This window comes from Sciurus vulgaris (genome assembly GCF_902686455.1).
Source record: "Sciurus vulgaris genome assembly, chromosome: 12".
Taxonomy (NCBI): Eukaryota; Metazoa; Chordata; class Mammalia; order Rodentia; family Sciuridae; genus Sciurus; species Sciurus vulgaris.
In genome coordinates, this window is record NC_136473.1 from 3,245,473 (window position 1) to 3,258,680 (window position 13,208).

Here is a 13,208-nt window from a genome sequence, read left to right on the forward strand (position 1 = left end):
GAATTCAGAAGGATGCCCAGTAAGACCGTGTAGGATTTCTGACCTCCAGAACTGTTTTGAAAAAAAAAAAAAAAGAAGCCTGCATTGTTTTAACGGTCAATTAAATTTGTGGTAATTTGCTACAGCAACAATAAAAAATACAGCCCAATCTGCAAAAAAGTAAATTTGCTAAATGATTTTCTGAAATAGTCAAAAGTATTTAGTAATGATATGCTTATAGAACTTCTGTACCATTCAATACCTCGAATTCAATACTTTCAAATTTCATACTCTTACATAACAATTTCTTAACTCCTAACAAATAGTAATTAACCCTGAATTTTTTTAAAACTTCACTTGCTTTTAAAATATTACATCAATTTGCCAAGCACCAAACAAGAATGAAGGATTCCACAAAGTTTTTTTTATTTTTTTATTTTTTGATTCAGTGTACACAAATGGGGTACAACTTTTCATTTCTCTGGTTGTACACAATGTAGAGTCACACCGTTTTTGTGATCATACATGTACACAGGTAATGATGTTTGTCTTGTTCCATTATCTTTCCTTCCCCCCTCCCCACCCATTTCCCTCTACACAATCCAACATTCCTCCATTCTCCCCTTAACACTCCCCCAACCCCGTTATGTATCATCATCTACTTTATCAGAGAAAACATTCAGCCTTTGGCTTCCAGGGATTGACTTATTTAGCGTGATATTCTTCAACTCCTTTCATTAACCTGCAAATGCCATAATTTTATTCTTCTTTTAGGCTGAGTAATATTCCATTGTTTATATAGTGTATATATACCAGTTTCTTTATCTATTCATCTATTTAAGGGCATCTAGGTTGGTTCCACAATCTAGCTATAGTGAATTGAGCTGCTATGAACATTAATGTGGCTGTGTCACTGTACTATCCTGATTTTAAGCCCTTCAGGTAGAGGTCAAGGAGCGGGATGGCTGGATCAAATGGTGGTTCCATTCCAAGTTTTGTAAGGAATCTCCGTATTGCTGCACTCTCCAGAGTGGCTGCACCAATTTGCAACCCCACCAGCAATGTCAGACTGTACCTTTTTCCCCACATCCTCAACAATACCTATTGTTGCTTGTATTCTTGATAATAGCCATTCTAATTGGCATGAGATGAAATCTTAGTTTTGATTTGCATTCTTCTTATTACTAGAGATGTTGAACATTTTTTCATATATCTGTTCATCGCTTATATATCATCTTTTGTGAAGTGTGTGCTTAGTTTCTTAGCCCATTGATTGATTGGGTTGTTTGTATTTTTTGTGTAAAGTTTTCTGAGTTCTTTATAAATTTTGGAGATGAGTGATCTGAAGTACGTGTGGTAAAGATTTTCTCACACTCTGTAGGCTCTCTCTTCACATTGTTGATTGTTTCCTTTGCTGAGAAAAAGCTTTTTAGTTTGAATCCATCCGATTTATTGATTCCTGCTTTTATTTTTATGCTTTGGAAGTCTTGTTAAGGTTTTTTTAAATAAGTTTAGATTTTTCAGAACAAAAACCTGTTATAAAAATTTAATGGAACTCTTTGTAAATCTACTTCTCTTGACCTTTTAAATAAAGATATGGAACATTTTAAAAGCTTAATTCAAGGTCTACATTTGCAAGTTAAATGTAATACATACTAGGCAATAATGCATATATGTGCCTTCAAGTGTATCTCTTTCCATCAGTCTGAATCAAACTCTCACTATGTCTCAAAATCCACACCCTTAAGGGCTGCTTCTCATTGCCTTTCCCCTTGGCTCACACTTAAGCAATCCCTGATTTCCTTCTTCACAGAGTCACTCCTGTGCCATGGGCCCAACCTCAGCACCTGGGAAGTGATCATATAATGCTCGGAGTATTTTTCAATGTCTATTCTGCTCTGCTCATTGAAAATGTTTCCTTCGTGGAGAAGATTTTGAGAATGGTCCTCAGAATATATACAACCTTTATGAGCAAGTCAGCTACAACTGTTTCATCGCTACAGGCCTTTAGCCGCCTCCTCAGAGGCTTGTTTTCTGCCATGTTCGGTTCAAGAAGCACAAGGAACACACGGTGCACTACAGCAGTTCAGTTTTCCCTCTCCAGTCCCCTTTCTCTATTTAAAGACTCCCCACTCCTGGTCCCCTCCTACCATTCTGGTATCCTTTGGGGAGTTGGACGACCCTGGCCATAGTCTACATTCCTGGTTCTCCAATCTCTGGTGTCCAACCCCCTTGTGTCTTGATCCATATGGTGATAAAGAGAAGCTGCTCTCTTAAACAAAAAAAAAAAAAAAAGAAAAGAAAAAAAGAAAAATCTACCCACCCCCTCAATACACCCAAACAAACACAACTCACACCGAATTCGATAGTTCTAAATCATCTGTGAAATCAGGGAAACAGGTATTCAAGTAAAGATAATTATGTTACAGAGTCAAAATAGCATTAGCATTAGTGAGACCTCTGGTTTAAAGTAGTGTAGGTTTAAGTTTTAGTTCTGCCACGTAACCAGTTATATAACTTTAGATAAATTACAACATCTCTCTCAGTGCTGATAGTTTTTATATATATTAAAGGAATACATACATAAAATCTCTCAGGATGGATGGATTGACTGATTTTGGGTTCTGGGGATTGAACCCAGGAGCACTCTACCACTGAATTACATTTCAGTCCTTTTAATCTTTTTGAAACAGAGTCTCAATAGTCATATGTTACTTGAACCCTCCACTCCCCCAATTAATACAGAAAATTATAGTTGGAATCATTTTCAACTGGGAGGAAAAAAGGCCACAAATACAGAAAAAATAATTATAATAAGGAAGTGGTAATGGAATAAAAGAATCAAGTCCAAATAAGTAAAGAGAAGAAGTTTCAAATGAACAAAATGAACTTTTAAGAGAAGCCATCCTAACTGTGATGCTTTTTAAGGCTAGATAAACTTCCTGTATTGTCACTCGGCAAAAAAGTTGGGGTCTAACTCCACAGGGCCAAAATGACCTTTGAAAAATCTCTTTCTGGCTACATGGGCCACACAGTATTTCAACTCCTAATAACTTGTGGCTGCAACCTGAAGATTAATTTTTGTCAATGTAATCTGAGGATTCATTTTTATCCTACTTTAAAATATAAACTCTTCAAAGCCTTACACTGTTTTCCCCTAATTTATAGTACTAATTTTCAAACTAGCGAATGTTTTTCCACCATAGTTTTATTTTCATGATTTCCTCTAATTTGCAAGAGAACAGGGTGAATGTATTTTAAAATGCTTAATGTCATGACCAATACATTTATCTTTATAATTATTTTCTTCCAATAACTAAAGTAGCCAAAAAGATTCTAATCTATACTCACTGTTCAATAAAGCCATCAAAGAACACTACATGGCAATAACTAGGCAGCATGGATCATGTACTAACTGGAGTGCAGGCTCTGTGATGAGTGTAATGTGTGCCTATGAGCAAATCACTCAAGCGTTTTGCATCTGCTTCTTCAACCACAAAAAGGGGGAATTGATGCTGACTGGCCTCAAAGGGATGTTATGAGAAGTAAGCAATGATAACAAAACTTTAAAAACAATGCACCACTTAAAAATATCACATAGTTTAGCATTAAAGAATCCCTTATAGAAGATGGGGATGTAGCTAAGTGGCAGAGCACATGACTAGCATGTGGGAGGCCCTGAGTTCAGATCCAAGCACAAAAAATAAAATCGAAAAATTTCTTAAAAAAAAAAAAAAATTATAGACTGCCAATTCTGACCCTGAGCATCTCCTGGGGTCACATGTTTACAGTGAACTATTCCAAAATTAACCTTTCAATGACTACTGCCTCCTTAAGAAGCAGTCATCCAGCAGAGGGCGGTTCCTTCATTAGTCCTTACAGCTTACCTTTTAGAAGCAATCACAAGCAATTAAATGTCATTAACAGCAGTTACCAAAATCATTTATATGACTATGAGAGGCTGTGTACATGTTATAGGTATCAACAGACTGCCAGCTAGTAGTACTAGACTTTCAGAAAAGTTAACAATATTTACAGAATACCTACCAAATGCTAAACACTCATTAGTGAGACCTCCTCCAGAGACCTCTGCCAAAACTTAAAGGACCATAGTGTGACCTACATAAATCATTTGGTGCTAGAGAAAAATAACACTTTGAATGCACATAAAACTTTGCTAAAGCCAACAGAAACAGGGGCTGGAGTTGTGGCTCAATGGTGGGGCACTTGCCAAGCATGCGTGAGGCACTGGGTTCAATTCTCAGCACAACATAAAAACGAATAAAATAAAGGTCCATCAACAACTAAAAAAAAATATATATATATTTATATATATATTTATATATATTTTTTTCCTTAAAAAAAAGCCACCAAAACAATGATATATATCTGTTCATACTGGTACAAAGGTTTAAAAGATATAAATAATAATTATAGTATAAGCCCAGTTTTACAAAACCAAATAAAAATACTCATAAGTACAAAAGAGTAAAATAAGAAAAAGGAATGTAAGAATATATCCCAAGCTTGCATGAAGTTCCCCAGAGGAAGTGAGAGTGGAAGAAAGTAACACTTTTACTGTTCACTGTATACTATATTGTAATATTTAATATTTACAGCAAACTTTTAGTCTTACAATAAAAGCTTAATTTTGCAAAGAGTGTAACTAGTTTAGAATAATATTTCTCCTAAGGTGGGACAGGGCAAACAGAAGTAAATGTGGAAAGCTCTCTGATTTGCCTTTCTTTATTTAAAAAAAAAAAAAAACATCCTATTCAGGAAGCTGAGGCAGGATCACTAGAGGCCAGGAGTTCAATGTCAGCCTGGGCAACATAGCAACACCATATTGAAAGAAAAAGAAAAACACCACTCAACAACTTTCAGTAAGAAATTCAGATTAAAAAAAAAAGAAGAAATAAAAATAAAGGGAGATCACTTGTCTAGCATGCATAAGGCTCTGGTTTTTATCCCCAGTGCCATGGATGTGGGAGAGGGTGGGGGCACAAGAGTCTTTTGTTGAGTTATCCTTATCAACATAAAATTGAATATATAAAGAGATGAATTTTTTAAACCTTCCAAATAGGCATAAGAAAAGCTGCCTCACCTTTAAGTTATGACAGCCATAGTGGCTCCTCTACTTTTAGGACTGTTCAGTTTCCCTTTTACCTCTCTCCAGTATACTAGCTTGGCAGGGTCCCAGCCTGCACCTGTCCCACCCCTACCACTTCAGGTAACTAACTGCCACATCAGAACAGTGATCTGATGAAGAGTCAAAGAGCATTTTTGCCCTAAATAAGCAACACTAAAGTGTGGATGTTCAGCCAGGAAATTAAAAATCCCTCGCCTAATCCAGTAAACAACGCTGTAGGTTGTGAAGTACGATTTACTTTTTCCTTAAAGAAAAAGCAATTTTCTTTGGATCTGGATAAGATGGCAGCAAATAAGAAGGGAGGGCAAATACTGTATTTACTAAGAGAGGTTTCCACACTGATAAGGATTGAGAAAACAAAGATTAGATGTTTTTCTCCTTCTAAACATTTTTTCAGGATTTCAAAAAAACTAAAATTAGCAGGTTTTATCCTTAATCACAAAATTACAACTATTTCCTCAAACTTTCAAATGAACCTTTTTTTTTTTTTATTTGTAGGTGGATGCAATACCTTTATTTTATTTTTATGTGGTGCTGTGGTGCTAGGCGAGCGCTCGACCACTGAGCCACAATCCCAGTTCCCCCAAATGAACTTTTAAGTTAATAAGGATTAGAGTCCTCTTATAGGTATGATGGTGCATGCCTGTAATCTAGCAATTTGAGCAGCCAAGTTCGAGGCAGGAGGATCACATGTTTAAACCCTATCTGGGCAATTTAAGGAGACCCTGTCTTGTAATTATAAAGGGGGGTGGGGGGGACTCGAATAGTATCTCATTGGTAAAGCACTAGCCTAGCACGCAGAAGACTCTGGGTTTAATCCCCAGTAAAAGAACTACATACACATACACACACACACACACACACACACACACACACACAGTCACTATATCACCTGGAAAGCCTATTTAAATTCACAAGAATTTGCACATTCTTTCTACAGAACTAACAATAATGGATACAATTTATTAAGAACTTATATAGTAATAACTTATTATTAGTAATAAATATAATATGAATTTATTATATAGTAATTCTGTTATTACACTTAATCAATCTCAACAACCCCTTTAAGTACTACAACCATTCCTCGTTTTAAACGAGAACACCAGCCTTGTTAGAAAGCTGAAGGAAACTGCACACACTAGGTAAGCAGGAGTCGCAATTTAATCACAGGCAGTCAGGATTACTGAATCTTCACTCTATCAGTTTATAAAAGAAGTGATAGGTTGTACCAGAATAAGACAACTATCACACACTGACTAATGTAGCAGAACCATGCCAAGAACAGTGTGAAGCGCTATAAACACATTATTTTACTTAGTACTTCCACAACCTTATAATGGTGGCTATTATTACGATTATGCAAAAAAAAAAAAAAAAAGATATTTACCTTCATTCCAAAACTAAATAACTTTACTAAACTTCAGCAGTCAACTAAAGTACAGAGACAGGATGCAAACAAGATCTCTTTCCTAGTTATATCCTGTTAATCACTAATACAGTTACTGGGCACTTTTTAAAAAGATGCCTTTTACAGACATATTCAAGTATAATTTTTACTATCAGTATAAAGTAAATTCTTTTTTTGTGGGGCGGGGGTACCGGTAAATGAAAACAGGGGTGCTTAACCGCTGCGCCACATCCCTAGCCATTCTTCTTGGGTGTTTTTTTTTTTTTTTTTCCTTTTATTTTCCCCCCCAAGTAGGGTCTCTCTAAGTTGCTTAGGGCCTTGCTAAATTGCTGAGGCTCCTTCTGAATTTTCTACTGCTTCAGCCTCCTGAGTCACTGGGATTATAAGCATGCACCACTGTGCCTGGCAATAAATTCTTTCTTAAATTAAATGCCTTTTACTCAAAAGGTTTGACAGTTTATAACCTTCATTTCTGCTATTAAAGAGTTTTTCTTAAAGTGATATTTCAGTGAAACTTTTAAACAGTTATGAATGACCACAGTCTCATACACAATTATGCCTGTTGGGCATGGTGGCACACACCTGTAAATCCCAGGAGCGTGGGGAGGCTGAGGCAGCAGGATCATGAGTTCAAAGCCAGTCTCAGCAACTTTAGCGTGGTCTTAAGTAACTCAGTGAGACCCTTTCTCAAAATAAAATACAAAAAAAGGCTGGGGATGTGGCTCAGTGGTTAAGTACTCCTGAGCTCAATCCTTGGTACCAAAAAAACAAAACAAAACAAAAATTATGCCCTGTAATCAAACTATCAAATTTGGGGCTGGGGGCTGGGGTTGTAGCTCAGTGGTAGAATACATGTGAGGCACTGGGTTCAATCCTTAGCACCACATAAAAATATAGGTATTGTATCCATCTGCAACTAAAATATATGTCTTTTAAAATGGGGGGCTGGGAAAACGCTCAGTAGTAGAGTGCTTTCCTTAGTATGTACAAGGCCCTGGGTTTGACTCCTAGAACCACCAAAAAGGAAGAAAAAAATCCAATTAGATGAAGGGGGCAATCTCTCTCTCTCTCCTCTCTTTTTTTTTGGTACTGGGGATTGAACCTAGGGATGCTTAACTACTGAGCCACACTCCCAGCCCTTTTTTGATTTTATTTAGAAACAGGGGTCTCGCTGAGTTGCTTATGGTCTATGTTGCTGAGACTGGCTTTGTTGTGTTCTTCCAGAGCCTCCGGGATTATAGGTGTGAACCATCAGATCCAGCTACAATTATTTTTCTCTTAAATAATGTCAGCTAAAATTTGTTAGTTAAAAATGATATAGACTATGTTCTGTAAGATTTCCTTTCTTACAAATCAATATTAATGACCCAGAGGCTAGAGTTGTAGCTCAGTGCTAATAGAGAGCTTGTCTAGCATGGGTGAGGCCCTGGGTTCGATTCTTAGCATCACATAAAATATTTTTAAATAAATAAATAAAGATTAAATTCTTAAAATTAAATAAACAAATATACATATACATCTATATCCCAAAGAAGTATACCTTCTACCTTACTAATGATACTAATATCAAGCTGGAAAGACACTGACACCACTGCAAGGTACTGTCCAATTTTATACTTATCTCTAACTGCTAAGTACATCTAAAAAGTGGACATATTTTAACTTTCATGATCAATTCATAAATAAAAAGCACTGTTCTAAAAACTGTACTTCCAGATTTCCAAGTAACCTTTTAAAATGATTTTACACTTCCATGAAATCAAAGGTTAATTATAACTGAAAAATCAGATTCTTCTTAGGAATTAAAACATTAAACAATGCAGGTAATATATGCATTCCATGCAACTAATAATGTTTCAGGAACAACATAACAAGTTTTTTCTATTATATAGTGATTTATTTATGTTTCTTGGTCCTGAGGATTGAACCTAGGGGCACTTTCAACACTGAGCTACCACCCCACTTTTTTTTGAGACAGGCTCTAAGTTACTGAGGCTGGCCTCAAACTTGCATCCTCCTGCCTCAGTCTTCCAATTCACTGGAATTAGAGGCACGTATGACCATGCCCAGTTGACTGTGCAGTGATTTAAGCAATAAAAAATTAGACAATGAGTAGAATCAACTGATAATGGTAAGAGTAGAAGAATGAACCAACTATTCCTACTAACTCGATAAACAGTAAATAAGCTAACAGTCTACTACAGAGTTTTGTTTCTTATCATTTGTATTGTGGGTCCCATCAACAGCCTCATAAAAGCTATCTGAAAGTTTCTTGGTAGGAAAGCATGTGTATGACCTTGTGAAATTCTACACCTAATTCTGGAGAAGCAAGAAGTTTAGAGAATCCCAGAAGTCATATTTGCACTTTCTAAGCAAGTATTAAAGGAGTACTGGAACTACGTTCAGAGTAGGATAAGTGCTGTTTAAAAACTTTTTTCCCGGTAGCTGCAGGGGAGGCCGCGGCGGGGAAAATGGCAGACGGGAAGGCGGGAGAGGAGAAGCCTGAAAAGCCGCAGCGAGCTGGAGCCGCCGGAGGACCTGAAGAAGAAGCAGAAAAACCTGTGAAAACTAAGACTGTTTCTTCCAGTAATGGAGGGGAAAGTTCCAGTCGCAGCGCTGAGAAACGATCAGCTGAAGAAGCTGCAGACCTCCCAACAAAGCCTACAAAGATCTCCAAGTTTGCCATAGGTAGTCAGACAACAAAGAAAGCATCAGCCATATCCATCAAACTTGGATCAAGTAAGCCTAAAGAAACTGTTCCAACTCTTGCTCCAAAAACCCTTTCAGTAGCAGCAGCTTTTAATGAAGATGAAGATAGTGAACCAGAGGAAATGCCTCCAGAAGCAAAGATGAGGATGAAGAATATTGGGAGGGATACACCAACATCAGCAGGACTAAACTCCTTCAATAAAGGAAAGCATGGGTTTTCTGATAACCAGAAGCTATGGGAAAGAAATATAAAATCTCATCTTGGAAATGTCCATGACCAAGACAATTAAATGATGTGTTTTGAAATTGGGGTGTGGGGTGGGTGTAAAGTTAAAAGGAACAGTTTCCTTTTTTAAAGAATGGTATAAGACTATCTTTGGAGCCGCTTTTTTTTTTTTCCTTTTTCTTTTTTTCCTTTTTTTTAAAGATTGAGTGATACACTAATAAATGAGAGTTTGAAATTAGAGGTAATTTATACAGATTTCAAGACATTTGCTAATTTTGTAGTTTCATGTGATTAGTTTCCAAAGGTTACAGATAATAAATCAGAAATGGTACCTTTTTAAGAATTGCATATTTTTTTAGGCACAACTATTAGCACATTAAGAGGGAAACAAAAAGTTACTATCTTTTTAAAACTGCAAGCAGTTACTCTCCTAACTTAACTCCCTCATTACCTAAACTGTCTGGCTCCCAGGAACAGCCTTATAGAGAGAGGGAGTATTGCACTGATAGGAAAATGTTACTGGACTATTGACTGATAATAAATTTAGATAAAATACAGCTTTTTTCCTTATGGGCATTTGTTTTGTTTTTAAGTCATCATATAATAGGTATTGGCATTGCTATCAGTGGATACAGATGCTTAGCTCTTAAAAAAAATTTTTTTTTTTTTTTAATTTTTATGTGAAGTATCGAGTATTTGAAATAGCCCACTTACCTTAATGGGTCTTGTCTACCTTCATTAGTCTTCAAAGAACAACCATTTGCTACCAAAGTAAATCAGTATGCTGAATGTGCTTCTCTTGGTTTTTGTTTATAACTAGTTCCTGTAAGCATTTCCACCAGAACTTGAGGCAAATCATAAGGAAGCTCTTTCTTTTAAAATACAAACCACCACCAAAAATTTAAATGTACATACTACTTAAGCATTTGGCTGGGTTTTATTTTTTAAAATGAATAAACACCAAAAGAAAAAAGAGAGAAATTTAACATTGTATGAAGACAATATGAGAAGATGCACTTTCCGTAACTTTGTCTAAGCATTTAAGTTTCTAACTTGTTAAATCCAATTTTAATTGAACTCACTGCAGGATTTCTTATTAGTCCAATTCTATGGTTTATTTGAAGTATGTACATACTGACTAGTGTCTTTTCAAAAGCACATTTTAGGTACTAAAAATAGAAGGAAAGAAAATGCATCTTCAGACACATTTTATGAAATCTCCCACCACATATACTGTTAGATTTGTGTATCGTAGGGTGTTTGTTTTGTATTTTTGTATTGTATATGGACATTATTTTTTAATGTGACAGTTAAACACATCTTTAAAAGCATAGTCACAGACAACAGAAACATGGTAAATGATTTCCTTGGAAAACTCTTACAATGTTAAATTTGGAGGCAGCTTCAGACTATTTTATTGGTGGTAATTACTCACTGAGCTCTTTTAATAGGTAATAACTCCAGAGAAGCAGCCTGTGTATAATTCCTAACACTTGTTCACTTGCATTTAAGTTTAGAAAAAACCCCAAGTAAAACAATGGAAATGTATATAGAATTATTAGTTTTTACATGATTTAATTATATCAAGATACATGAATTTAACTTACTTTTATGTAGGCAAACTATCTGTTTTGTCTATTTTACTGTTTGTTAAAATAACATCCCTCTCCTACATACTCTTTTCTTGACCCAAGTGAAATATTAACCGAAGGTCAAGATGAGGAGAGAGAAACGACTGAGATGAATGTCTTTACTAAAATACCAATAAATTTTGTCAAACTCAAAAAAATAAAAAATAAAAAAATAAAAACTTTTCCCCTCTTTACATCTTTGATTATGTCCCTTGAAACTATCATTCAGCATAATATGTGATGATCAGCATAGTTTCTCTACCTATATAAGCTGACCTTTGATCTGCTTTTTATTTTCTAACAACCTGCTTATATATCTTTCATAAACTCATTATATGCTATCTCCAATTTTATTTATTTTTTTTTTAATTTTTGGTTGCACATGGACATCATAACTTTATTTTATTTATTTATTTTTTTAATGTGGTGCTGAGGATCAAACCCAGTGTCTGGCATGTGCTAGGTAGGCATGCGCTCTACCACTAAACCACAACCTCAGCCCTGTCTCCAATTTTAGTATAAAAATTATCCAATTTCTAAATACATATTCTTTTACATGGAAAACTTCAATGTCAGAATTTCCTGCCCTTGAGAGTAGAAATACAATTTTTTACAACCAAACTTCTCTTTAAATTTAAACTGATTAGTAAAATTGAAAATCAAATATACTTATTGGTAGTTTAAGAAGTCACAAATTCACTTTTCTTTTTTTTTTTTTTTTTTGCAGTACTACTGGGGATTAATCCCAGTAGCACTTTCCCAGGTACATTCCCAGTCCTTTTTACTTTTTTTTTTTTTTTTTTTTTTTTGAGACAAAACTAAATTGCCCAGGCTGGACTCAAACCTGTAATCCTCTTGCCTCAGCATGCTAAGTAGCTGGGAGTACAGACATGTGCCATCAGGCCCTGCTATATTATCTTATTTTAATGCAAATTAATTAAATGAACAGAAGCCAAAGGCTGGTCATACTTCTAACAGATGCATGAAACATCCTATGGGGTTCTTTACTTCTGCTCATCAAAAGAAAACAGTGTTAAGTGCTGTTTTAAAACAATTCTTCACTTTCTGCTCTAGGCCAGGATGACTGCTGTCAAAATGGACAAGTCAATACAATCAGGAAAAGTGGGGTTGGTCCTGGCTGGACACAAAACTCTCAACATGAAGAACACTGATAATGATGGTTCCTTAGCACTCCCACAGACACACTCTGGTGGCTGGATCTAACCACTATCTCCACAGTGAAACTGCAGTGGGTAAGAAAATCACCAAGAAGAGGTCAAAGATCTTTTTGTGAAAGTTTATAAATGAGATCACTACAAGTACACAAGGTACTCTACAGATGTAGCCTTAGACAAAATTGTTGATGACAAGAATGTCTTCAGAGACTCTGACCTTAAGGTGCAGGGCCTGAAGGGAAGTCAAGGTCAAGTTCAGAAAAAGGTACAAAGACAAGCAATAACAAGTGGTTCTTCTGAAAGTTTCAGTTTTAGCTGTTTCTTCAGTCATTAAATTTTTTTTAAAGATAATTAAAAAACAGGCAGTGCACATCTATAGTCCCAGCTACTTGGGTATAGTTGAGGCAGGAAAATCACAAGTTCAAGACCAAACTGGGCAAGATCCTGTCTCAAAGTAAAAAGGGCTATATATGTACCTCAGTGGTAGAGTGCCCTTGGGTTCAATCCCCTGTACCACAAAAGAATAATAATACATGCCAGTTAGCATTTTTCGTAAGTATAAAATATCAACGCTTATTTCCAAAAATTAAGTAGTCCTAACTTCATCCTAAACTCATTTCTAGTTATTCACACAAAATATCTTGGTATCCTCTGACTCTCTTCTTTCCATGCTCAACGGACTCCTTCAAAAGACATGTAGAAATACAGTCAGAATTTTTCACTCTGTGCTAGACTGTGCCACTCCTGTATAAACCTACAATAATTCCCTCACTCTTATCACAGTGAAACCAAAGTGTTCAAAATGCCTCTACATCCCAGCTGATCTGATCTGCCCTTTCCCCAGACCGCATCCAGTTAAATGCCTAATCCCATTCACTGTCTTCCTTCTTCCCTTCATTTCAGACACCCTGGTCTCTGTTCTGTTCAC

The 13,208-nt window shown here is 35.9% G+C and overlaps 2 protein-coding genes across 3 annotated transcripts in view; one reads left to right on the forward strand and one right to left on the reverse strand.

Annotated features, from left to right (window-relative positions):
- The window catches only part of ARID4B (AT-rich interaction domain 4B), a 139,221-nt gene that overhangs the window by 117,877 nt on the left and 8,136 nt on the right, over positions 1-13,208 (reverse strand). The window contains exon 3 of one of the 2 annotated variants that reach the window (XM_079106852.1): positions 2,130-2,251. The exons of the other annotated variant lie outside the window; for it this stretch is intronic. Within the exon in view, the coding sequence (XP_078962978.1) occupies positions 2,130-2,132 (3 nt within the window). The 5' untranslated portion in view covers positions 2,133-2,251. The remainder of the gene's footprint in view (positions 1-2,129; positions 2,252-13,208) is intronic. 2 annotated transcript variants of the gene reach the window in all.
- Positions 8,989-11,257, forward strand: LOC306641676 (PEST proteolytic signal-containing nuclear protein-like). The gene has a single exon (XM_079106868.1). The coding sequence runs from the start codon at positions 9,011-9,013 to the stop codon at positions 9,536-9,538; it is 528 nt and encodes a 175-aa protein (XP_078962994.1). The 5' UTR covers positions 8,989-9,010; the 3' UTR covers positions 9,539-11,257.

Bases quoted from the DNA above. Each gene is read 5' to 3' on its own strand.
- LOC306641676 (XM_079106868.1), top strand. From the start codon at position 9,011: ATGGCAGACGGGAAGGCGGGAGAGGAGAAGCCTGAAAAGCCGCAGCGA.